Genomic DNA, 27,315 nt, shown 5'->3' with positions numbered 1-27,315 from the left:
CAGGATTGGGTCCATTGTGCCCCAAACATTTTGCCTTCCTGCCCATGGTTCCAGCTGTGGGGAGGGTGTCATTTTCTGGTGGCGGCATGCTGCTCGCCACACCGTCTGCATACAGAATCTCCTCAGGCCCTGACTCTCATTAGCCATCTGCCCTTGTTCTGCAGGTTGACGGGTGCAGTGAGTAAATGGATAACCTGTCAGGGAGGCAGGAGGATAATATCAGTCAAATGCATCAATAGTTCACAGGCAATTTCATGTTACCTAACGTTCATGCATTTGAGTCCAAAAGACACTTAATCCTGTGTCGAATCTCATCCTCCTAGGAGTTCACCGCGCTGGAGGAGCCTTGTAATTCCACATCTTTGACTCAATGACATACTGTTCCCATGCGCACATGCACACAAAGGGCAGGACTGGCTGAAAACTCCTGTTCCACAAAGCAAGAGGGAATTCATATTAGTGATGGGAGGGAAAGGGTATCTGGCAGCTTCCAAACCTGTAACCACTGCCTTCTATCTACCTTTTAGCAATTAGCAAAAAGAAAGAAAGAAAGAAGGCACCTGTATCCCCCAAGGAGAACTAAGAACTCCCCCAGGTTTTTCTGGTACCACTGCTTTCACTGTGGATATCAATGGAATAAAGCTCTACTGCTTTGCCTTTATTTTTATGTGTTATTAGTCTAGCTGGAGCATCTAAGCACCCCAGCCATGGACCAGGGCCCCGTTGTGCTAGGCACTGTACAAACACAGAACAAAAAGATGTTCCTTGCCCCTAAAGAGCTTATAATCTAAGTAAAAAAGTTCTCTAGTAACTTCCGTCTGAGGATCCCAGTGGGCTCTCATCAATGAAGTGTCACAAGCTCGGTGAAGGAGGTGGTATTTTCCCCTTTACAGATGGGCAAACTGAGGCACAGAGTGAGGTAAAGTGACTTGACTAAGCTAATTCAGCAAGTCAGTAGCAGAGCTAGGAATAGATCAGAGGCTTTCTGACTCCCAGTCTCTGGCTCTAATCGCAAGACCACCTGCCCTGCTCCCATCTTACCCTCTCCCCAGTATCACAAGGGCCAAGGGCCTTGGGTCGCACCCTCCCCCCCAACTGATTCCCATGTGCCTGAAGAAGTAGGGCTTCGAGCAAATTCCCTCTGACTCGCAGGTGGAGACAATCCAGGCTGGCCCTGTGCAGTGGGACTGGTTAAACTGGTTTTATGTTTAAATGAAAGTCCCATTTATAACATCGAGCAAACCCCTGAAATTGCCTATCTGGAAAGTGGCAGCAATGGTCCGTGGGGATCAACTCAGCAGTATCTGCACCCCGGGCCAGAGCCCAGTTAATGGTTATTGCAGAAGCTAGAAACAGGAGGTAATGAAATAGCATAAGTTCCATCTAGACAAGGGCCGCCGTAGTCTGTCACCCCAGAAGGGCTGGAAATCCTCCCTCGGTTTGGATGGACAACTGTATACCTTGCACTGTACCTGTCTGGAGCTCTCAGCCATAGCAGGGAACACTTGTGATTCCCAGATGAGTGCTGCAGCCTGGAAACTGAGTGTGGTCACAGATCTCTCTAGGGACAGGAGCAGTTCTGTGGCTTGGGTTCCTCTCTCTGTCTGAAAAGTGCAGCGATCCCTTGGGCCTTTTGAAGAAGCAAGCCATGGAGGAGATTAGCAGGGAGGGCTGGTCCAGGACTGCATTTCTCCATCAAAGCAGTTTGCGGAATTAGGGGAGCCATTGTTGGAGTGGATGTAGCACTAAATGTGCCGGAGTGACGGGCCTGGATGCCAAGGGTCTTTATTAGTCTGCAGAAAGATACTGCCTGGGTGGTGGCAGGTGCCACGGGGGCTTGGGAGGAATATACAGGAACAGAAACATTTGCATGGAGAGAAAACTTTGCTGCAAGGGCCTTGGTGCCTCCTTGAGCTGGGCTCTTGGCCGCATACAGAACTCCGACCCCTTTGGATCAGGCTTCTCTCTGACTGTCCTAACAGTTTACCCATTCAGTTGAAAGACTCCAGTCTCTCCCTCACTAGCCCTCGCATCGCACTGGTTCTCTTACTGTGCAGAGGGGTGATGCTGCTGTGCCAGAGGGGGCCACACAGAATGGCACCCCTGTGGCCCAGCTGGGCACGGCACTTCCCTTTTCGGCACTCAGTTTGACATTGTATTAACCATGCTTCTCGGGCATGAGATCGCTGTGCTTTACTTAAGCACTGCTGCTGGGAATGTGGCTTCATCCTTCCCCAGACCAACACAAGCTTCCCTCTTACCAGCGGGCTTCAGCTCCGCTCCGGAGCACCCACCGCAAGGGAATGAGAAGGGAGGTGCCAAAACCCACCGAGTCTTTGGCCTCTGCACAGCTTGCCACTTGTGGGGGTGGGCTTAGCTCATGTGCCCATTAAGAGCTTGAGAGAGGAATCCACCCGCCTTCACGTCACAGCCAATTAACAGCCATCGTATGACGCTGACTTTTGGTTACCAGTTGCCTGGGCCTGGCGGATTTAAACTGTCAATCTAGAGGTGGTAAACCCCAACTGCAAGTCCTCCCAGCCGTCTTGGAGAGCCATCCCTCCCTTCATTCATATTGTGAGCCTTTAAGTATCTGCCGCTGTCTCCTAATGCTCTTTTCTGTTTGCTGGGATGCTTTAGGAGTTCTCGCTCCAGCAATTGGACAGCTTTCTGGATGACCGGGTTAACATCCTGGGATTTTCCACCTTCAACCAGTCTCATGCTTTCTTCCAAGAGTTTGTCCAGAGCCTCAACCTGTCGTGGCAGGAGAACTGTGATCACGCTCCCTTTACTGGGCCGGCCGTAAGTAAAAATAATCCCCACCGGTGCACTTGGAACGGCAGTCGAAGCCTGTAATGGGGCAGCAAGTGGCTGGGGCAAAGGAGACAAGCTGTGGGGGTGAGAGAGGCTGAATGGGAGAGCTGCTAATGGAACCTAGCTAAAGAGCCCCTCAGCTGAGGAGAAGCCCTGAGGCTGGTACTAAAAGGTTGAGAAGTGGGGAGGAGGAAGCTCGGGTTTTAGGGAGGCTTCTCGGTGGCTGTATAAAGTACGTGCCCCTGAGATGGGAGAAGGGGAGACAAGAGTAGAGAGCAGGAGAGCAGGGGCACAGGGGCAGGAGAAAGAAACAGATGTGAACCAGGAGGACGTCATAGGTGAGTAAAGGAGGCAGGTGTGGCGTTGGGGTAACTTGCTGTGACTTATGAGAGAGCCTCCAGCTTTGGAAAGTAGCAAGGTGAGACCCTTCAATCGTGCCAGTGCTCAAGGAACTCTGTTAGGCAGATGCCATTAGAGCCGTAGGAGAAGGGCTGGGAGACGAAACCTGGATAATCTAGGAGGTTCAGGGAGGAGCCTCACAGGGCTTAGCTGAAAGCCAAAGGGCTGGGTTAGGCCTGGATGGTGCTACCTTGCATACGTCAGTGTCTCCGGATGCTGCTGCAAATTTCCGTGAAATCACAGCTGAAATCTGCCCTGCAAGGCTTCAACCAGCTTGGAAAGTTTGTGGCACAGTTTTGCCAGATCGGGGAGGGGAGAGAAAAAGCCAGCGACCAAACGATGTATGTGCTGACAAATGAAATAAAAAATCCCCTCCATTTCCTGAGGCAGCCCCAGCGTTCCTGGAAGTCCCACTAGTCTCACTGCAAATTGACCTTACGCGAGCAAACGAGGAGTTCTCTCTACTTTGCATTTGCTTGGCACAAACTGCCAGCCCTGGTTCACACCCGACTACTGCCAAGCTGCTGCTCTTTGGTGTTCTAGCCAGCATCTCCCTGACATCCTCTCCCCACCCCTCGAGCTCAGGTGGCTGCAGCTAACTCACTGCCTGGTTTGCCGAATCTTGCTGCAATCTCTCCCTGGAAGCCGCCTGCTTGGGCGACAGCTGCGGGGCCGTTTAAAATTAAAAATAAAGCTTTTCAAACAAAAAAACCCTAGAAACCCAAGTTCTGAAGGAGAAAAATATAATCCTGGTTTCTTCCCTCCAGTTGGCCCTGAATGAGCAGAAAAGCTCTTTAGATGCAAAGGCCAGGAAGCTCCCGACTTACCGTTTTTCAGTGTATTTCGGGGTGGTAAATGGTGCAGGATTGGGAGCCTCTGTCTAAAGCCCTCATTGCTGTCATATTAATATAGCTGGATGCTTGATTCCTGCACAGAACTGGTTCAGTAGCACGGCGGGCTTACTCCTGATCTGGTGAGGCCACCTGGGTGAGGCATGGGAAGGAAGATCAGTTGTCCTAGCCCATTCGATCCTAATCCTCTCCACTGAGATAGCTAGCCCTGATGTCAGTTAATCACTGTGTGGTCTCCAATCCAGCAGGGACGGGAGGGAAACTCACCAGTTTATGTCACATCCCCCTCCACCACCTATGAGATTATTATGATTTTCGGCTATTACCAACCTCACTATTATTACACTTTATTATTGTAGCACATACAGGCCCCAACTGAGGGCAGAGCCCCATTGTGCCAGGCACTGTACGTACACATAGCAAGAGACAGCCCTTGCCCCAAAGAGCTTGCAATCTAAATAGTCGAGCTAAAGGAAGGGAGAAAAGAAGGTTTATTGTTCCCATTTTGCAGATGGGGAAATGAAACCCAGAGAGATCAAATAATAATATCTAGCTCTTCTCACCTCAAAGCACTTTGCCAAGGAGGTCAGTGTCTTTATCCCCATTTTACAGATGGGAAAACTGAGGTACAGGGTGACCCAGTAGCAGAGCCAGGAAGAGAATTCAGGTCTGCCAAGTGTCAGTCCAGAGTCTTAACCACAAGAGCACCCTAACTGTCCTGTTTAGTGACCTAGAGGTTCTCCCTGTGGGCGTGTTCCTCCATCACCCTGGTCTCTGAGCATCATTCTTCATTCCCGAGCCATGCGGCCTCCCAGGGATAAGAACTAAACACTGCCAGACATCTGGCAGCAGGGCAGGTACAGAGGAGTTGTTAGGATGACATAAGTCAGAAGCACCGCACTTATTATCTCCCCTTCTGCCCTCTAGGAGCATTATCATGGCACAATGAATTGGCCTCTGTGTTTTTCGTTTTAAACAGTTAATGTCTGACAGGTCTGCTTTTGGGAAAGTCTCCGTCGGGATTTGGGGATTTCCCCCCATAGTGTAGGGGAGCTGAGGTCTCCTGGGATTGTGTAAAGAAAGGAGTTCAACATCCGGACTCAACAGGCGGTGAAGTGTAAGCTGTGAAATCTCTGGGCTTTCTTGCTAGGGATGGGTAAGAGTCTAAGGAAGGGCGGGGGAAGTTACTTCTTCAAATGCCATTCTCATTAATCACGTTGCAAGGAAAAGAAATCAGAGAAAATCATTAAAATTACAGATGGCTAGATTAGGTAATTAGAATTTAGGCTGAAACAGATGTTTGTAATTAAGTGTTTATTTCATTGAATGAAATCCAGATTGTAAAGTCTATTTCACAGGATTTTAATGGTTTTAATTCTCTGTGTTATGTTTGGGGGCAAATATACAGATGACAATGTTTCAAGAATGACTCCCCTTCACCCTTCCTAAACCTGTCTATAGTCCTCGGAGAGCAGCTTGACTTTAAACATGGCCTTGACGTGAGAGATTTTGGTAAATAAAACAAAAATCTTCTCTTTAAACTATGATGGATCTCTTTGTGTTTCTGTAAATATGTCTACACTGCAGCCGGAAGCCAGCATCCCAGCCTGAGTAGACAGACGGAAGCTAGCATGTTAAAACGAGCAATGTGGACGTCACAGCTCGGGTGGCAGCTCTGACCCTCAGGCCCACCCAATCTCCTGGGTCCGTGCTCGGGTTGCTATCCCGAGCCTCCGCTGGAGCCACACCATCCACCCTGTTATTTTTAGTGTGCTACCTCGAGCGCCGCTAGCACTGCCTACCCAGGCTCGGGGGCTCCCTCCCAGCTGCTCTGTAGCTGTACCCCACAGGGCTAGATTTGGGGATTTTAGCCGCAGCCCTGTGCTGCGGCCGGCGAGGAGCTGAGCCGTGCCAGGGGGCAGAATCGAGGGCATCCTGCATCAGGAAGGTGTAGCGCATTCTGGAATGCTTTGTTTGTGCCGGGCGGGGGAGGGTAACTTGTGACACATGCAGCGTGCTCCCCGCTAGCCCAGCTGGCTTGTGCACTGAAGGGGGCGGAGCTATGGCTTTGGGTGCTCCATGCCCCTTTGCAAGTGAGTTGCTCCCAGGGTGCGCCATACTCACTCCTCATGCAGCTGATGACACATAGAAGAACACAACTCTACCCACGCTCCATCCCCCTCCTCCCTATCTGGGGAGCTGTTCCCCTGATTTTCCAGCCATGCAGTGATGTCCCTGTAAGATATGGGGGGAGGCTCTTTACTCCCCTACACCCACAGAATCATGTGAGTAGGAACCACCATCAAAACCGTTGGCTCTTTCACATGCAGTGTTGCGCGGGCACTGTTCACCACAGAGGTGGCACAAAATGACAACGATCAGCGCAAATCAAGAATGCACAAAAGCGAGAGACATGTGTTAATGTGCAAATTGTTTTTTGTTTTTTTTTTAATGTCAGAACAAAAAAAGCCATGTGTTTTTTTTTAAATGACTCTTATCAAAGGAGGAGGAGATTTGATAAGGGGCGGAGAAGAGAGAGGGATTGTGTGCTCTTGTTGCCAAGAAGGCTAACGGCATTTTGGGCTGTATAAGTAGGGGCATTGCCAGCAGATCGAGGGACGTGATCGTTCCCCTTTATTCGACATTGGTGAGGCCTCATCTGGAATACTGTGTCCAGTTTTGGGCCCCACACTACAAGAAGGATGTGGAAAAATTGGAAAGAGTCCAGCGGAGGGCAACAAAAATGATTAGGGGTCTGGAGCACATGACTTATGAGGAGAGGCTGAGGGAACTGGGATTGTTTAGTCTCCAGAAGAGAAGAATGAGGGGGGATTTGATAGCAGCCTTCAGCTACCTGAAGGGGGGTTCCAAAGAGGATGGAGCTCGGCTGTTCTCAGTGGTGGCAGACGACAGAACAAGGAGCAATGGTCTCAAGTTGCAGTGGGGGAGGTCCAGGTTGGATATCAGGAAAAACTATTTCACTAGGAGGGTGGTGAAACACTGGAATGCGTTACCTAGGGAGGTGGTGGAGTCTCCTTCCTTGGAGGTTTTTAAGGCCCGGCTTGTCAAAGCCCTGGCTGGGATGATTTAGCTGGGAATTGGTCCTGCTTTGAGCAGGGGGTTGGACTAGATGACCTCTTGAGGTCCCTTCCAACTCTGATATTCTATGATTCTATGATTCTATGAAGCCAAAGTGAATGAGTTTTAAACCGGGTGGTCGGAAGAACCAAACGATCGGCTAGCAGCTGTGCTACGGTGAAATGCATCTTAATTTTGCACAAGCGTCTTCCATGCAAACTGTATCCCAATTTGCTTGACTGAGTTAAATACAGTTAACGGAGTTTACAAATAAATAATGGCAGACGGAAATAGCAATTAGGAGGCATAGGCGAGGGAGACAATATTGTGTTTGGCTGAGATTTGAAACGAGCCGGAGAGCTGATGAGCCGGAGAGAGAGACAGAAAAGACTGCTCCAGATGGCAGAAGCAGCGGAGGAGAAGGCTCTTGCACCAACAGGCATAGGAAGAAGTAGAAGTGGCATAGAGGATTCTGATACTAGGTGAGCAGAGGGAGCGAGGAGGGGACTCGAGCAGAATACAGTTCATGATTTTGGATAGGGCAAGTCCATAGTGGGCTTTAAAGGCACGTTTGTGAAATAAAGGGGGGAGCTGGTGAAGACGTTTGAGGGTGGGTACTGACGTCTTTTTGTGCATGTCGCAGTATTGCTGTCCCCCAGGGTTTAAAAGTCCTGACTCAGGCCCCTCAAAATCATGAAACTGGCATAGACTCGTAGTTCTGAGCCCATGTGGATAGGGAATGGCTGGTCTGATACACAGTGTTAGAATTGGAAATCGGGTGCTTCCCAGGAAAGCTGTAAGTAGAGACAAGAGAGAGGGAAGTGTAGGACTTGGGGGATGGGGGAGGATCCCCTTAGCAGAAGTCGTCACCCCCGGCAGCAAACCAAACCAAAAAGGACATGTTTGAAAAGGGAAGTGTAACGCCAGAAATACCAGCAAATTGTCTGAGGCTAAAGAGTAAAATATTCCAATCAATAATGTCAAATGCTTCACTAAGATCTACAAGCCTCTCGCTTAGTAGCTAATAAGAGATCATTAGCTGCTTAAAGAGAAGGGAAATGAAAACCCCAGCAGAGACAACTGGGGCCAGTTTTCAGAGCTGGGGTAAGGGGATAGAAACTCCCGATTCAGCGGAGCTGCATCTTCTTGTACCAGGTCAGAATTTGACCTGTCGCTACTGATAAGGACCCTGAGACAGCAAAGCTCATGGGTAAGTCCCAATGAAGTTAAGCATGTGCATATGTGCTTTGCTGAACGGGAACCAAGGCACCCAGCCAGTTGAGGATGGAGAATTCCGAGTTGCAGTAACAAGCAATGGAGCTAGGAATGCAAGGAGATGGTTTGAGTCAATAGGGGTGAGGAGGGAGGATAGATTCACTCCTTTAACAACTCTGGAAAATGCAGCCCTGGAGGGGAATTCTTAAGCGCAGATGTGACTATCTAGGGAGAAAGTTGGAAGACTTATCGCCAAACACAAAGGGATAGGCAGAGAGGGATGGCATCTGATGGTTCAGACAGGGGGACTGGGAATCAGGCTGCCTGGGTTCTATTCCCAACTCTGCCGCAAACGCATGTGTGTCCTTGGGCAAGTCACTCATCCTCTTCTGTGCCTCAGTTTACTCTTCTGCACAGTGGAGATAATGATACTGACTCACCAGGCATGGCTTGAAGCTCAGTTAATCCTTAGTCGGAGAGTGCTTTGGTCGCAGAGCGGTACCGACTACAGGGTTCGTCACTATTGCAGATGAGATCAATCAGATCCCAAAAGTACGGATCACGCATAATGGTTGCTACTCACGTCGCTAGATTCGCTCCTGGAAAGTGCTCACATACTGTGGCGAGGAGAGTGGGGTCAGAACATACACAGACTAGAGTAGGGAGAAAATTAGACATCATATTAGATGGGGTGATACCAGAAATTGTCGGAGCTCCATCTACCTTGATAGAACAAATGTGAGAGACGTTGAAGGGTGGGAGATGGACATTGGGGATTACTGGCATTATTAGAGCTGATGGTTAGGGTTTGCTAGCACTAAGGGTGGCAGCGTTAGTTTTTCATAGTGTCTGCATGTACGTTTCAAAGCCCTGAGTTGCTCATTAACAACCTGATACCAGACCCTTGAAGTCCATTGGACTTTCGCTGTTGACTTCAGCAGGGGTAGGATCAAGCCCCCTAGTGGGTTAAATCTGGCTCACTTTATTCACACAGATGAGGCGGTGGAAGCCAAAGGGTCTGCTTAACAAGACGGTCCCCCCTTTGGGTGACTGGGAAGTGAATAAATGTGTTCAGGCTCAGTGGGGAACCTGAGCGGTAGATATAGTTGAACTGTAAATGTCCACATATGGGGGAAGGCCCAACCAGTTAAAGAGCAAATATGTTGTTGGATGCTGCAACGGTAGAGCAGAGACTCTTTGAAGAGAGAGGCAGGAAAAGGGAGCTTTGACAGTAATGAGATGTGGCAACCAAGTGCCAATGCAGTCAGGAAGTGACGATAATTGAAAGTGAAATCTTAGTCATAACAATGAAGAGGAGAGAGAAAATGACCGGTTGTTAACTTGATCAAAAACATCGAAACAATTGTGCACAGGGAACGTAACGCTCCGCATGAGACAAGATGGTAAATAGAAGTGATTAGAAGTAAGTGGGTCGAAGAGGGGACAGTCAATATGGATTCTGAAATCTCCTATAGCAATAATTCTTTTAGAGGGACGACCGGCAGTAGAAAAGGGGACCAGATAATTATGGTAAAGGGATTAAGAGGCCAGTGTGGGGACTGGAGGACATAGAAGAGAAGGGAAGCAGATAAGAGCAGAAGGGAGGAAAGCAAGGATGCGAAGGGCAATAAGAAGAAACTACCCAAGATGTGGAGGGTAAGGTAATAAGCATGAGAAGAGGAGGAGGAAGTCCAAGGAATGGACTCGAATCAGGAATGGCAACATGAGTTACGCCTACCACAACAATTGACGTGGAGATGCCAAAAGAATGATGATTAAAGGAGTCTATGGGCCTGATTCTCTGCTACCCTGCCCTTGTGCAATGACTCACACCTAAGAACGTAAAGGCCATACTGGAGACCAATGCTCCATCTATCCTGTCTTCCGATAGCGGCCAGTGCTAGATGCTTCAGAGGGAATGAACAGAACAGGACAATTATCCAGTGATCCATCCCCCGTCATCCACTCCAGCTTCTGGCAGTCAGAGGTTTAGGGACACCGAGAGCATAGAGTTGCCTCCCTGACCACCTTGGCTAATAGCCATTGATGGACCTGTCCTCCATGAACTTATCTAGTTCTGTACCAAATCAGAATGGTAGCATTTTATGCTCGCTTTGCACAAGCATGAGTGACTGCCTAAGGCACAGGGCAATCTGGCTCAGATGCCTTGTCTAGCTCCTTCTCACTAACCCCAGCTCAGACTGTGAATGGGATGTGAGGCGAGGTAACTCAAGGCATGACAGAGATGGTAGGGTAACTGTAGCTCCATGGTGTTGAATGGAGTCGCTGTAGGGTGTGTGAGCAGATGTAAGCTTCTCCACTGGTGTACTGTATGGGTGTGTAGATTTATTTTACAATGTGTGTGTAATTGTGTGCACACGTATGGCAGAAACAATGGACTTGTTCCTTCAGTAAGTGCAGGTTGGGTCTTATTTAATTTTCCAACCTTTAGTGTTGCTCGTCTGAGCTCCCACCTCTCTCTCTCCTGTCCACAGCTCTCCTCTGCCTTGTTGTTTGATGCCGTTTATGCCGTGGTGACAGCGGTGCAGGAGCTAAACCGGAGCCAGGAGATTGGTGTGAAACCACTGTCCTGTGGATCCGCACAGATCTGGCAACATGGCACCAGCTTGATGAACTACCTGAGAATGGTGAGAAGTGACTGAAGTTTGCTGATTTATCTGTATCCGCCCCCTAACTGCCAGGAGCAAAAGACATGCGCATGTGAACGTGTGTGAGATGATGCCCCTGCAGTCAAAGCGCAGGATACCAACCTGTTTGAAGGTAGTGCTGTGAATGAAGGAAACAGCCATGAGAGAAATGTTTGTAACCGGCCTAGGAACTACGTGAAATTCACCAACTTTCAGGCTTTGTTGCAAACACAAAGATCAGCAAACTTTTTCAATTAAGCCGAGCTAAGCTTTGTGAATGTTCCCTACGTCCCAGTTTCAAGTGAACTTGAGCTGATTTATGGTCCCACCTTGCAACCAGGAGAAGCTCAGATATTGTAAGGTTTCAGAGTGGTAGCCGTGTTAGTCTGTATCAGCAAAAACAATGAGGAGTCCTTGTGGCACCTTAGAGACTAACAAATTTATTTGGGCGTAAGCTTTCTTGGGCTAAAACCCATCTGATGAAGCTTATGCCCAAATAAATTTGTTAGTCTCTCAGATATTGTAGATGAGTTTCTCCTGCGGGGGTGGATGAGTTGGACTTTTTTGAACTTAGGGTGTTGTGAACTCATATAGATCAAAAGTAACTACGGGTCAAAACAGAACCCCAGGTTTGAACCCCTCAGATTCCTCGAGAGTTTCAAGTTGAAGTCCCAGAAGTGAACTTGACGTGTTTTTTTTGGTTCCAGTTTGAACATTTTTTTCTGGTTCTGCTTTGGATGCAGCTAAAATCTCATGAGAACAGCTATTCTCATGGGATTTCATCCCAAGATGGTAGAAGACTCAGTGATGTGGCTTTGGTCTCGACATCTGACCCCTCCCCCCCACCACACACACCTTAACCTACTCCTGATTTAAACACCACCTCATTGCCCCATCCCTAATCAAATGTTCACACAAACGCCCGCAACCCCAAAATGACAGAGCTTCTCCTGCATCTTGTATCATTAACTTAGACTCATTGCTGACAAGGTGCTTGAGCAGCACTAAGCAGCATTTAAATCCGCTGTGTGGGATTTGACTTTCGTCATGGGACTCTTTGCAATGTGACCCCCTGTTAACACAAGCTTCGTGCAGTGCAATGGCATGGCACGGTTTGCCACAGAATCCCCAGCCACCTATTTCAATGTGACACAATTAAATACTCACTTCTGCCGCTGAGCAATGTGAAGCCTTGGGGCCATGGAGATGGAATGAGGTTACAGGGGAGGGCAGGCTGGGGCGTGGCTAAAAAGGTAATGAATGGAACCTTCATGAGAAATGGAATTCTGGAAGCCTTGCAACTTACAAGTCTTTGTTTTGTTTGGGGATATTTTTCCCTCTTCCCTGTCTCATTTCTACTCCAGGCAGATTCTGAAAGCAATTAGAATTGTCCCATGGAAATACTGTTTATATCCATCCCCGTGGATAGATGTCAGAGCTCCACAGTTCTGTCCTAGCTAACTGGATGAACAGCAGCCACGCGCAGGCTCTGCTCAAGACTATAAAGGGGAATGATCTCAATTTGGTGCTGTAACTCACTCTCTCTTGGACAGGTAGAATTGGAAGGTCTCACCGGCCACATCGAATTCAACAGCAAAGGTCAGCGGTCGAACTACGCCCTGAAAATCCTGCAGTACACACGACGTGGCTTCAAACAGGTAAGATTGGCCCTGCAGGCCTCTTCCTAGGGTCTGAACCTGCCAGGTGCTGAGTGCCTCCTAGGAGGTGCTGAGAGCCCGTCCCCACCTCCACTCCCCCTAAAGTCAATGGGAGTGAAGAGTACTCCTTGCCTTGCACAATCTGGCCCTTAGCAAGGAACAACCTCAATGCTGCTTTTAGCTGCAGCTCTCTCATTGTTCATGGCTTGGAAGGAAGTTTACAGTGAAACCTTGTGTGTTCCCCTTTGTGAAGAGACCACCCCAAGGCATCTCCAAGCATTTTAAATTACCGACTTAAGGGACCATCTCTGCAGCATGACTAGCAACACCCAGCATCAGCCCCAGTGTGACAGCAGCCCTCTCTCCTAGAGGATAAGATTCAGTGCCTACAAAGCATGTCCTGGAGACACATACACACACAGGCCATGTCTACACACAAACTTGCACTGGTTTAAACTGGTGCAAACTGCTTTGTGGACACACTTATTTCAGATTAAGAGTGGTTTATTTCTGTTAATCTTAAACCTATCCCTAAATGATTTGGGGGAAAGTTACATGAGAAAGTTTTAGCAGTTACACAGGTATAGTTATACTGGTTTTACCCACAAAATAAGGACTCTTATTTTCCTATATGAGTGGCTTTTTTTCTTTTTCAGTTTAAGTTAAATCCATCGTCAAGAGACATCAGCTAAACCAAGAAAAGGACCTGTTATTAGAGCAGGCTGGGAAATGGTTTTCCCATCCTGTGAAAATGTTCAAGATGTCAAAATTTCCCCCCTCCCAAATCAGGATGAAAAATAAAAGTCTCCACAATGTTTGTGAATCAAAAATCTGAACCTTTATTTAGTTTGGGTCAATGGAAACATGTCGTTTTTGATTGTGGTCATTTTTTATGTATTTAAAACTTTCAAAACGAAAAGTCGATTTGAACTGGACTATGAAAGTCGACTAAATAAAATGAATCAAAACGATAACATTGAAACAAAATGTTTCAGTGGTTCCGACTGAATCAAAGCTTTAGGGGATTTTCCTTTTGTGGGAAATTTTGAAATTTCAGCCTTTTCTTCCAATTGGGAAAGATTTTTTTCCCCTCCCCCAAGTATCAGAATTTCCCATGGAACAGACATTCTGGTTCCTGACTAGCTGTAATAATCATCGCCTGAAACTGCTCGCCAATCCCTCCCATTGTTTGTTTTCCTCCCTACCCTGCACCACCTCCTGTATTGGTGATGGGGGCTAGCTAGTGTTCTCCTCCCTGTGTATTGCTTGTACGACCATTCCCTTCTGTTGGGGCACAGTCTGACTTTCATTCATTTTCAAACCTGGGTGCCTATATAAGCAGCCAGGCTTTCAGAAGTGCTGAGCACCCACAAATCCCACTGGAGTCACTATGAGCTGCAGGAAAGCAGCACCTTTGAAAATCAGCCCACTTCTATTGATGGGCCTCAGTAAGGATTTAGGAACCTAACTTTAGGCAAGCCATTTTGGCCAGTGAGTCTTTATGGGCACCTGGGCAGGGGTGGCTTAAGAGTGGCCCCATAGAGGAGATGACTCCTACCAACAGTAGGTGAACCCCCCCCACACACCTGGTACCTCCCCATTGGCTGGACTCTCTTGAAGATGGAGGATAACAGGGCAAAGGCAGAGCAAAAGGAGTCTCGTTTCAGCCTGAGCAGAGGCTGGTTAGTGCACCAGGAAAGGCTCCCAGCAGACTAACCGATCGGTGGAATTACCAGAATCCGAATCACCTGGAGCACTGATCCACGCTTGCTTCCCTTTCTGCAAGAAGCACTTCATCCTTCCAGCTCATAGTGACTTTTTTTGATTGAATTATAGAATCTGTGTCATGCATGAGACATCTGCAGCCTCCAGTCCCTTAAGTGGTTAGTCCTTGGCATATTCAATGCATCGTATTCTCTCATGCTCTTGCATTGACACTTGGTCTGCCCTTCGTTCACTCTCTTGTGATTGCAGCACAGTGCTCGCTCATCCCCGCCTCCTCTGCTGTTGTCGTGCAGCGGCCCTCAACTCAACCCTGGTTCACTCTCTTGTGCTCTCCTGGTGGTCACCCGATGCCACTGTGTCTCCTGCAGAGTCGGCCTTTTGATTGCTACAGCCCTAAACTGACGGGGGGAGAAACTGGCCAGTGAGATTCCTTCCCCCTCCATGCGCAGACACAGAGGGTATGTCTACATAGCAGGTGGGAGCCCCAGCCACACTGCTAGCTCGATGAAAACTAGCTCAGGAATGCCAACACATGCTGTCGCAGTTGCAGCGTAGACATTCCCCGAAGGGACTTCACACCAGACCCTTTGGTTGCAGAGTCATTGCAAGATCCAAGGAGCAATGAGTTGCAGCAGACTCTGTGCATTTGCTGCTCTCAGTGGTGACTAGGGGTATTGGTGTATTTCCAGCCTTCAACAGAGATTCAGTGTTGTGTCTCTGTGGTTCTCTTTATGGACCTCCTGGTTCTGCAGCAGAGCAGGAACCCACCATTTAATTCATTAGTGGTTGAACTAGTTACTCAACCCTTCTCTTTTGCTCGTTTTTCTTCTCCTCCCACATTGGTATTCTTGTCGTTTTAACTTTGGCAGGAAGATAAAATGGGACAGGGTGGAGGGGACTTACCTCACCATATGAAGAACATGGGAATTGCCAGATTGGATCAGACCCATGGTCCATTTAGCAGAGTACCCTGTCTCCAACAGCCAGCGCCAGATGTGTCTAGTGAGGTGCAAGAAACCTTACAACGATAGATCTCAAAGCGCTTTACAAATGAGATATATTATCCCCATAATATAGATGGGGAAACTGAGGCACGGTAAGGGGACATGACTGCTCGACATCACCCAGCAGGCCAGTGGCAGACCCAGGAATAGAACCTGGTTCGCTGTTCAGTGCCCTAGCCACTAGGTCACACTGCCTCTATTTCACACCTATCTCTTTTTAATAAATAATAAAGAAGTGCATGTTTATTTAGGAGAGAGCCTGGAGAGCAAAGGGGGATTTCAGCTGAGGTTTGCAAGGAGGTGGAGAGATTCCAGAGGAAGGCCATGCCACATGGCAAGATCTTCAGAGGAGAAGGGTCCCACAATGGCAAGATTGTCGGGTGGAGCAGAGAGGAGGACAGTGGTGGAAGCCAGGTGCCAAATTCAGGCAGGATGATGAAGTTGATGGAGCTAAACCTGCTTACACCAGCTTGCAACTTGGCCCAGGCTCTGTAGGACTGGATGAAGCAGCTCCATGGAGGTCATGTTTTCTGGGAGAAAGCAAATCTGATATATGAAGCAGACTAGGGAGCCTCGGAACTGGGGTTTCACCTTTAATATTCCAATCTGGGCAGCTCACTGGGAAGTTACAGATCAGCCCAGTGGAAAGAACCCTGGTCTCAGAGACCACCCCTTGTCCAGATGTTTGCCAGCTGGAAGTGCCCCAACACAGAACAAAAGCAGTGACATCTTACCCATCTCTGCCTGGGACTTGGCCTCAGGAAAGTGCTTATGTTGTTGCAGTAGCTACTTTTAGCCATGGCTGGAATGTTGCCTGCCAGTTTCTACCTGACAGCTCTGCTTTGACACTGCCTTCAGCTCCCTCTGAGTGAGCGGCGAAATGGGATGTCACTTCCCACACGGAGAGGTCTCTTACAGCATCAGTGCCCTTTTTAGCCATTTCCCTAGTCCCATTTGTTATGAACAAAAGTGACAGATCCAAACCCGTCCACGCTAACGAGAGTAGCCATTAGGCGGGAGCCGGGGAGCAAAATGGCTTTAAAAACCAACATGATTGCTATATTTTTTAATACATTTTAAATGTGAGGGAGAGTTTTGCCATAAATATGCAGATCCTTCTGAATCTGTGTTTTGCTGAGAGCGCTGCAGTGCAGTTTTGATTGCATGGACATCCTGGCTAGTCTTACAGCTGCGTTCCCGCTCCTGGAGAATGACTGACACGATAAAGATTTTGCCATCAGTGGGCAATCACTTTTAGGGTTTGGAATGGTGATGTAGCCGTCTTGGCCGCAGGATATTAGAGAGCTCCGTGGAGCTCGAAAATTCGTCTCTGTCGTCAAAAGAAGTTGGTCCAATAAACGATATCCCCTCACCCACCTTGTCTCTCTTTTAGGGTTTGGAGGCAGATTCATTTTCCATGATGCAAAAGAACTTTCTATTTGCTGAACAAAGCTGGTAAATGGTCCAGTCACATGTTCCACACACCCAGGGTCTGCCTGCAGATGACAGTGTTTAAACCTGCTGCTGCAATACAATATCAAGGTGTAAAGAGCAGTTCTGCATGAAGAGCAGTGACTGGATAAGAGGCATCCCGAGGTTCCCTGTTTGTGTATCAATGATGCCAGATCAAGCTTGCTTGGTTTCCAAGTAGCGAAATGCTTTGCCTCGCTTTTCCCTAATGGCCAGTGCTGCAGACTTCCCCCGGAAGTCAGGCTGGGTTCTTCTATCTCACAAACCCTCACCAGAAGTAAGGATTGTACAGACCAAATTTTGACTTGAATTACTTCTGTTCACTGCCATTGTCTCCTAAGTACACCCAGCCAGAAACAGAGATGGTGCTGTGTGACTTACATGACCAATCCCAACCAAGCAACGTACGTGGAATGTCCAATGGCGAGAGTCTGATAGCACAGCACAAAGGGAATGGGATTCATGAAAGATCCCACCAGAGCCTTGAAGAATAAGTGCATTCTTGAAAATCCCAGTCCATTGGGAGCAATAGGTGGAGCCAAAAAAGGCAACCTTTTCTACTGCAGGTTGTGCACCATAGGCAGCTAAGTAAGTGGCCTGCTTTTCAGAGGTATCCTGTTGGAGTTAAGCTTTGCAAACAGCCCACCAGCAAGAGGTGATCAATTATTACAGGTTATGCTGACAAGGCACCTGGACAATGGAAAGCTTTGTTGGTGTTGGCTGCCTGGTCTCAATGTGTGGTGGCCTTAAATAAACCATCCCCTGTCAAAAGCCTGTCCAGGTGACCTTATTCTGCACAATACTGGTTTGTATTCCAGTGGCAGCATAATTCCTCAGCTGGGCCTCTACCTCTGAGCTGGAGGAGGCAGCCCCAACCTGCACCTCTTACCTGGACGTCAGGCCATTGCCCAGAGGGCATATTAAGGTTAAGCAGGGCCCAGATCCACCCAAGTTACAAGCCCTCCAAGCAGGCTCTTATACCCTGCTTGCCCCATGCTTAGGCTCTCCCTTTCAGGCCCCCAAAACATGTCTTCCTCCCAGATGAAACATCCCAGCCCACCAGCCTCACCAATTCATCTGGATCCCCTCCAACCGTGAAGCCCAGTTCCTGCCCAGCTGGGTACCTCTCACCCAAGTAGGAGGTGCCGGTCCAGGTTTCTGAAATCCAGTGCTGGATCCTGCAAGGTGCTGAGCATGCCCTTAGTTCTCAGGGTTTTCAAGTGGGCATCAAGGGCCCTCCAACCCCAGCAGCAGTATAAGGCTTAGAGATTAGAATAGCTCTAGTGGGCTGCTGATTATTCTCCAATTTTCCTCTTCTCAGCCAACCGTGGGAGAAATTCCCATATTATTAGATATTGAATAAATAAATGAATAGTTAGAAATCGTTTAAGTAAACCCACCAGTCAGGAGCAAACACTTGTGTCCTGGGGACAAACTGCTCCCAAGGGTCAAATTAGCTGACTTCTGTCTAGTGTTGTTTGAAGCATCCTTGTTGCCTTTTTAACAGGCTCATGCTCCCTGCCCATGTCTGTCTCTTTCAGCCACAGGGGCTTCCAGCTCATCAGCTTTGAGAGAAAATTCACCAGAAGTTGAAGCTGATCCAGCGAGCAAACAAATTAGAGACTCTCCGATTTTCAAACTCCTCGTTGCTTTTGGGCAGGAGAGCCAGGGCATTATGTGTTTAACTTTTAATATATTTATGTCATGCACTGAACGCATTTCCGTATTTAGTTTTGCTTGTGGAAATATTTCCCCAGCTGTACGAGAGCCCTCTGTTCACGAGATGCCTGATAAGGCAGAAGCTCATTAGCGTGTGTCTGGGATCTGGAGATCTGACAGGGGCTGACTTTGTACGTTTCTTTTTGCTTTCTCTCCCCTGCCCACCCTTTATAAAGCATTGTAGCATCTCTCTGGGGTTTAGATTAAACTCTGGGGACTGGGATTTAAAAGGGGGAAGACGGGGTATGTGTTGTAGGTGACCCCTAGGAGAGGAAGGAAATTTGGATGGGGAATTAATGGCAAGACTGGGATTAGAACTCACCAATCTTCACAGCCTCACCTCCAGGAGACACCACATCCCCTCCCTGTGTGGGTGTGTCTAATTATCCACTTATGTGCAAAAAGGCCTCCATGCCTTAACACAGAGTGTTGGGGATGGCAGGAGGGTGCCTAATTGGTATGCTGATGAGATGCAGATGAGCTGACAGATCAGAGACCCTCTGTAATTACCGCCACTTCAACCCATCAAGCCCTTTTAGCATATAAATGGCTAAGCAGCTGCCTCAGGACCTGTGCTCCTCCCTACCTACTCCCCGCCCCAGCCTCTGGTGAGGGTTCTGGGCCCGATCCTGCAAAGGGATGAGTGCCCTTGTCTCCCATGGACTTCCTTGGAGTCTGATGGTACTCAGCACCTCATGGGAGGCTCTTAGCAAAGGATTAGGCCCTCAGTAGACAACTCCTGGAGGTTATTGCCCCAGCTAAGGAATGGGTTCTGGGAATGAGCTGGGCATGGGGGTTGTCACCCTGGCTGGGGAGTGGGCTGCGGGGAGGGAATGTTGCCTTAACTGGGGACTGAGCAGAGGTTGCCCCAAGGGGAGAGTAAGCAGGGGGGACCCTGGCTAGGAGGTGGACCAGGATGGCACCAGGGATGGTCACATTAGCTGGGGAGTGGGCTGGGGTCTCCCCAGCTGGGAAGTGGGCCAGAGAGACCCACAGGTTTGTCACGTGTGACTGTTAGTCATGCAGGTTTAATAGGTGACCCTCCACGTGTTACCTGCCAGCCCCTCTGAGCATGCTAGACATTCAGTGGCTGTGAGCTCACTGTCCTGCAAACAGGGGTCTTCCAGCATTTCTTAGAAACAGCAGGCCTGGCAGATTTGTGCAGCCACCTCCAAGTTTCTGTTCTGCAAGGGATTCTAATCCCCCCCCACCTCTTTGGGCTGATAAGGAGCCGTTTGCCAAGTGCCTAATTATGTCTCCTGCCGGAAACCTCCCCTACCTGTTAGCATCAACAAGGCTCTTCAAATGCAAACTCTCTTTCTCGGGCATGAGAAGTGTGTTTGTTGGGGTGGGTGATGAATGAACTCAGCAGGACGCTGCTTGCTAATCAGAGCTCAGAGGAAATCCACCTTCATTGCTCTGGAGGTGCCTAGCTGTTTCAAGGCATGTTCAAGGCCAGCTTTACCCTGGTCCCTAGTTGCAGGGGTAAAGATGGGGGCGGGGGGAGCTTGTTGCCTCATAAAATTACAGAACAGTCTCACCATGTCATCTCTCCCTGGCATCACCTGCTGCTCAGGCCTGCAGAGAGCCGCCAAAAAGGCATGTCATGAAAATCCTTCGTTTGAGTGGTGTTTTGTCACCTTGTGCTTTAAGGGGTTGGGAAGCTCAGGCTCGTTAGTGCCGATCCCTGCCAACCAGGGGAATTTAAGGGATTGAAGGAGTGGGACTGGAACACCAGGCTCATCTCATGTGAGCTGGTGGCCATTTTCTATGGAGATGATAAACCTGTGTTGGTGTCCCACATTACGATAACTCCTTTGTGGGGCAGCGAAGTCAAGAGACCTTGTCTGCCCAGGGAGGTTAAGGAGGGATGCAGTCAAGGCTGCTGTCTTGTTCTTCGCAGGTTCAGCTGCCCTGTCTGGATGCACATTATTTGTATCACAGTAATGCCTTGAGGCCCTAACAGAGGTCAGGGCCTGAGTATGGTAGGTACTGTACATACACCTGGTAACAGACAGTCCCTGCCCAAAAGAGCTTACAATCTAAATAGGCAAGACAGACAAAGGAAGGGCAATTATCCCCATTTTACAGAGGAGGAAACTAGATTAAGTGACTTGCCCCAGGCCACACAGGGAGTCTATAGCAGAGCCAGAAGTTGAATCCAGGTCTCCTGAGTCCTTGTCTAGTCAGGGTACATCTATACAGCCCATGGCAGCAAGCCTCCCAGGCAGGGCCCACAGACTCAGGCGTGTGGGACTCACTTTATGTAGCCATGTAGACGCTACAACTCAAGATGGAGCTCGGACTCTGAAGCCTAGGGTAGGGGGTGGGCCTCAGAGCCGAGCCCCAGCCTGAGAAGCAACGTCAAAGCTCTTTCCAAACCGTTATTTTTAGCACGGTAGAGTGAGACCCACACGCCTGAGTCTGTCGACCCAGGCTGGGAGGCTCGCTGCCACAGACTGTGTAAACATATCCTCAGGGTCTTAATCACAAGGCCGTTTTACCCAGTTGTGGATAGGGTATCTGATTGTTTTCTGAGGTGTATTGAAGAGATTTTGTTGGTGGTTCTTTATGTATATATAAATAACCACATATATATGTATGTATATATATATATATATATGATTAAAATTACCTTGGCATCTGCATTTGAGAGAGAAAAGATCTGAGAATCCTAGTAATCTTCCAGTACATTAAACTTCAGAAACATTGAGCATTGTGGGGAGTCAATTAGTGCCATTACTGTACCATCAAGGGAGTCAGTACCAAGCACAGCACGGAGTGGGAATAACCTTGGCATATCCATGTATTTAGCCTCAGTGCTATGCTACAAGAAGGGTCAAATCATCTGTCATGCTAGAGGAAGAGGAGGCAGTCAATTACAGTATGCCAGCAGGGAAGGCAAGAATCTGACAACAGCAAGAGTTGTTAAAATTAAAGATAATCTGTCACTAATCTCCAGTTATCAGATCTGACAAAATAATGCATTACTGAGAACTGATCGCTATCTTAGAGAAGCAAGAGGAGAGGGAATGTTGTCTAGTCGTTATAGCAGGTGACTGGGGCCTTGTGATAAAGTCCAGTGTAGCTAAAATCCATCGTGTTACACGAGTTTAAAGGCTTGATCCTGCATCTATAGACGTGAATGACAAAACTCCCATGGACTTCAGTGCAGCTGTGCAGTGTCTGCCCCAGACTGATTATTGCACTCAGCCAAGGCACAATGAAAGCCGTTTCAGTGCGTCTATATTAGGGGGTTGCACAGATGTAACTAGATTGATTTTGAGTTAAACCGAGGCTGATTTTCTAATAGAGGTCAATGAGGTCTGCTTGGGTCAGTACTAGAGCATCATGGAACAGATGACCTTTGCTACAAAGAGTTCCTTGCAGGCACCCAAACATTATGGGGTCATCACCTAGCTAGTAGGGCAGCAGTACAAGGAAGACAACTCGCCTCAGCAAGGTCAAGGGATTTACTCCACAGTCAGCTCTGCAACATGCCGAGGGCTGGGATCTTATAAGGCGCAGAGAGGCTTCCCAGTGGGAAAGGGACGCTGCCAAGGGTGGAATGGATGAGGTCGGCTGCCTGTTACATGACCTTGTTGTGGTATTCTCCTGGACATGCATGTCATAGCGTCAGGTAGGATTTACATGTCTCTTCCATGGCGTTGGACAGGAAATTGGTTTTAATGCAATCACACCGAGGTTTGGATTGGGTGGCTTAGTCTCCGTGTAGAATTGTTGGGGCTGATTGGCCTAAGTGCTGTAGTTTGGGGGGTTAATTAATCTCCACGGGGCAGTGCGGGTGGGGGCTCGGGGAGATTAGTCACTGTGCAGTGCTGCTGAGGCTGTGGGTTCGTTTCTAAGCACGTTGTTAAGGTGACACCACATGGCAGGGTTACAAGACGTTGGTGTCAGCACTGTACCGGTTGGGTCTGATATTTGGTAATGGAGGCCAGGAGGCTGCGAGGCTACTTCCTGTAGGGCTTATCCTCCAAGGATCTCGGAGTACTTTGCCATGACTTGAGCCTATTGGCCCCCTTTGAGGTCAGTCACGTATTGTGATCCCCTACAGATGGGCAGCTGGGAGGGAAAGGCACTCGCCCAAGGCTGCCTGGTGAATCAGGGTCAGAACCAGGAACAGAACATCTGAGGTCAAATGCTGGTGGGGAGAAAGCACTGTGGTTTCTATGAGGATGAATCACGGGTGGGAGTATAGCATTGATCCCACCTAGCTACCTTGGGCTAAAACCACAGGGCCTTGTCTCCACTGAGATTTCACAGCGGGATAGCTCAGGTGCATAGTTATCTTGTGTTAAAAACACACCAGTGAAGACAAAGCTTTAGTCCTGGCGCATCAAATAGCAGTCAGCACCCATCCCCCTCCTGTGCACCTCTCCGAATCAGGCGCCTGGCTGTGGTCACAGTATAGATGCCTGGATCAACCACTAGCAATTTGAACCTGGGTGGTTCTTAGCGTGGTGGCACGGGTGGTGTGTGCCAAGGCTGCCTACCAGCGGCATAATCTCTCTGCCATAATGTTGGTGAGGTGCACTGTAAAGGTAATGGAGAGTTAATAAATATCTTTCACAGGGCTGGCCTGATCCTTGTCAGACCTAGGAGCCTTATGGTAGGCGCGTATGGTAATTTGCACTGTAAATTTCATTATTCTGCTCTTTACCTCTACAGATTGGCCACTGGCATGTTTCTGAAGGACTTACCATGGACAACAGAATCTTCTCCTCCAACATATCGGATACTCTCTTCAACACCACTCTCATCATCACCACCATCCTGGTAAGTGAGGGGGTCACCGACAGTTCCCGTTAGCTCTTCTCCAGCCCGGCGTCTAGGGGTGTCATTCTCAATCAGCCAGGATATTATTCCCTTCTTCCACCCCTCCTCTGCCCCCTGCATTCAGCGCTGCATGCTGATTTCATAAAGAACAGACGATCAAATCTCTAATTACAGCACTGAGGACAATTTATGACAGTGTAATTAAACTCAAGTTGATGTTTCATATGGAAATGATATTTGATGAGTTCAGAAGCAGCTGGGGAGAGGGCTGTGATGGGGATAAGTTGCAATTTTAAATTCATCTCCGAGTGATGCTCTTGTTCCGGATACAGCAGTTAGATGGGGCGGGAGAATTGTCCCTTCTCTCCATAAAAATTACTAAAAATGAGTAAGATGAAGATAATTGGAATAGACTGGGACTGTGAGGGTGCAGCCACCACCATCCTCACCTTACCAAGTCCTTGTGCTGCCTGCCCCCCATCTTGCCCAGAGTTCACTACCCCCCTGAGTATTTACCAGTGCCCCTGCTGCTAACACATACACACCCGTGAAACACGCTGGAGCCGGTTCTGTGGGTCCAGATGAACTCTGTTTGAATCAAGATCCAAACTGCAGCAGACGTGTCCTTATACTGTCTTACACACACCAGCACAATTTAGAGCAGCCTTGGGGCTGCTCTGAATTATTTCCAGCTAGTTCAAGATTGCTGGAACTGTGGCCATGCCCTAGAATGCCCTCTACACATTTGTAGATCAGACACATCCAGAGAATTCCACCAACACAGGAAGGACCAGGAGCAAATGTCACAGAACTACCTACACTTTCTTTACACCACCTAAGGATTTTCCTAGGCAAGCAGAATCCACAACTGGTACTTGAAGCCAGCTTTTGGTCCCCTCTTGCACCCCAATCCCACGAGGAGGTCAAAGGGACAGAGCAGGACTGAAGATCTGGCCAATATCTTTTGCCAGAGCTCCTGCCTCCCATGGTACTTCCCAGTGAGCCCCCTTCATCAGCCCCGCATACTGATTCACGCTAAATGCAGCGCTGTTGTGATCCCATGGCTAAGATGGGAATGACAGCTGCCCAGTTTCGATGCAGGAAAACCCTTATTTAATGCTGAAGGAGAACCACCAGGCGCTGGAGGGGAATGACCGCTATGAAGGCTTCTGCGTAGACATGTTGAAGGAGCTGGCGGAGATCCTGCACTTCAACTACAAGATCCGCCTGGTTGGTGACGGGGTGTATGGTGTGCCCGAGGCGAACGGCACCTGGACTGGAATGGTCGGAGAGCTCATTGCTCGGGTGAGTGAGACAGCCTTTATAATAGTTAAATAACTCAACAGCAAAGGGCTTCAGTACTTATAAGGGATCATAAGATGATGAAGATGATTGTGGTTTTATTCAGTAAATGAGAATCTGACATGAAGATCTGCGTTAAAAGGGGTTTTTTTCATAATTGTAAATGCATTTTAACTCACTGCGACAGTGTTCCTAGTGGTTAGAGCAGGAACTAGGCCTGCTGGATCCTCCTTGCCTTTGCTGCGTTAAGGAATGTGATTTAGTGGTTGGAGTAGGGACCTGGGAGTCCTGAATCATTCCACGCCCCACCCCACCCCCCAGGGAAAATTGCAATGTTTAATTAAAAAGAAAAGCACATTTTGGAAAAAAAACCCCACAAGTTTAGGGTTTTCAGGCAGAAAGTTTTTGATGGAAACAACAATTTCTGCAAAAAAGCAGACACTTTCTGCAAAAGCTTTTGTTTAGCTGACAATCAAAGTTCTCATAGAAAAACAGTTTCAGCAAAAACTTTTCAATGAGCCCCATGCTTTGGACCCAGCCCAGGCTCGCGTTGGGGGGAAGGGATGTTATCTGGTGGTTGGAGCAGGAGGCTAGAAGTCAGGATTCAGGGTCTAGTTAGAACAGTGCAGTAATGAGGGCAAGGCGAGTGAGGCACTTGCCTCAGGTGCAGAAGGTGGTGGGCGCAGAAAGTCTCTCCTTTGGCAGCAATTCGGCGGCAAGTCCTTCCCTCCGAAAGGGACTGAGGGGCCCGCTGCCGAACTGCCGCTGGTCGTCGGCAAGGGAGAGGGGTGGCACGTCCGGCTCTTCGGCGGCGGGTCCCTCAGTCCCTCTCGGAGGGAAGGACCTGCCACCGAATTGCCGCCGAAGAACAACAGCAATTCGGCGGCAGGTCCTTCCATCCGAGAGGGACCCACAACTGAAGAGCCGGACGTGCCGCCCCTGTCCCTTGCCTCGGGCGCAAAAATCCCTAGTTATGGCTCTGAGTTAGAAAGGGGCCTGGGAGTCATGACTGCTGGGTTCTGTTCCTAGCTGTGGCCAGGAATGTTGTCCTGTGGGTGGAGCAGGAAACCTGAGGTCTCTGCTGGGTTCTGTTTCTGGATTTGCTAGTAACTCTCTGCATGTGTGAGCATGGGCAGTCTGTGTCACCTCTCCATCCTTCAGTTTCCCCCCACTAGCAAAATGGGATAATTATCCTTTCTTCGGGACCCTGAGGCTTAAATAAATATGGTTTGGAAAATGCTTTGAGGTCCTTGGTAAAACCAGGTACATAAGAGTAAATGATTAAGAGCGGTATTATCAAAACCTGTATTGGTTTGCTTGCTGGCTTGGTGTTATGGGGGTGCTTGTGAGAACTGGACTGCAGAACTCAGCTGGTGGAAATCACCATAGCTCCATTAAAATCAGTCTAAGGTAGTTATCTGGCCCCTGTCACTGTAGTAATTGAGTGCCTCACAATCCTTAAGGTTTGTCCACACGAACATTTAGCTTGCAGCAAGCTGGCTTCGTTAGCCCTCTTTAATCTACTCCTGTTTCAAAGTGGTGGAGGTCAAAGCACACTAACCAGCAGTTAGCACACGTCAGCAGGGTGCATGCATTGGGGACAGTTAGTGCGTGGCAGACTAGATTCACGCCTCAGTTTGCCGCAAACTAAATGGTCTTGTAGACAAGCCCTTAATGTATTTATCCTCTCAACACCCTTGTCTCCATGAAGTAGGGGAAGTACCATTATCCTGAGGCACAGAGTTTAAAAATGATTTGCCCAGAAAGTCTGTGACAGGATGCTAGCTTGAAAGAACTGCTCTAACTCCTAAACCATCCATCTTCCCCGTGGAGATATGGAAACTGACCCCAGCTGCGATTCTGGCCTCTTATTTTTTATTTTTTGTATTTTCTGTCCGATTGTTTGCAAATCCTCTGGGCTGTTGGCAGAGATTTTATCCATCTCTAGCTATATATAAAACAGCGCTGCGACATTTCTTTTGGAAGGTGCGGAAGAAGGCATACAGAGCAGTGTGTGATCTCGGTAAACAAAGGGAAGAAAGAAACACGCCCGTGACATTTTTGGCCTACTAACCTTGATGGCGCCTCTCTGTTAAATGCTAACTGCTGATTTTTGGGGACATAAGTGTTTGAACCACCTCCGCACAGAAACAAAGTATTTATAACTCATTTAACTCTAGTTCAGGAGGGTTTTTGTTCCTGTGCCAAGAGGACCGAGCTGGAGAAAACAGAATAAAGAGAAATGCATGCTAGGCCTTGTTCTTTCTAGGCCAGAGGCTATTGGAATCTTTCAGTTGCCTTCAGTGGGCTTTGGTTTAGACCCTGTCTCTCCCAACCCTACCAGTATCATGTCTAGTGTTTTTCTCCAGAGCAGCTTCAAATGCCTTTTCCCTTGATAGATCCAGCAGCCAGATAGCGCTCATACTTGAGGACGGTTTATTTTTCCCCTGACATTCAGCACAAATGTAATTTCCTTCTTAATTCCATCTCATTGTTTCTACTCAATCCACCCTCAGTGCCTCTAGCAATGGAAATGGGAGGGAGGATACTTTCTCTGGGTTTATTCAGCACATGGGCTCTCGTACTGAAGTGCACATGTGCCGCTTAGGTGTTTGTGGGAGACCCAGCACAACAG

General features: G+C 48.5%; 1 protein-coding gene across 8 annotated transcripts in view; it reads left to right on the top strand.

Moving 5' to 3' along the window:
- GRIK4 (glutamate ionotropic receptor kainate type subunit 4) overlaps nucleotides 1-27,315 on the top strand; it is a 317,543-nt gene that overhangs the window by 253,277 nt on the left and 36,951 nt on the right. For 6 of the 8 annotated variants that reach the window (XM_042851894.2, XM_042851896.2, XM_008164537.4 and 3 more), the window contains 5 exons: nucleotides 2,641-2,802; nucleotides 10,853-11,005; nucleotides 12,559-12,663; nucleotides 23,271-23,378; nucleotides 24,480-24,683. In XM_042851894.2, coding sequence (XP_042707828.2) covers nucleotides 2,641-2,802; nucleotides 10,853-11,005; nucleotides 12,559-12,663; nucleotides 23,271-23,378; nucleotides 24,480-24,683 — 732 coding nt within the window. The remainder of the gene's footprint in view (nucleotides 1-2,640; nucleotides 2,803-10,852; nucleotides 11,006-12,558; nucleotides 12,664-23,270; nucleotides 23,379-24,479; nucleotides 24,684-27,315) is intronic. The other 2 variants (XM_008164539.4, XM_042851897.2) reach the window with 2 other exon arrangements.

The sequence above is a fragment of the Chrysemys picta genome, chromosome 16 (genome assembly GCF_011386835.1).
Source record: "Chrysemys picta bellii isolate R12L10 chromosome 16, ASM1138683v2, whole genome shotgun sequence".
NCBI classification, from domain to species: Eukaryota; Metazoa; Chordata; order Testudines; family Emydidae; genus Chrysemys; species Chrysemys picta.
Note: the sequence above shows the minus strand (reverse complement) of the source record. Positions and strands in the feature narration are given on the sequence as shown.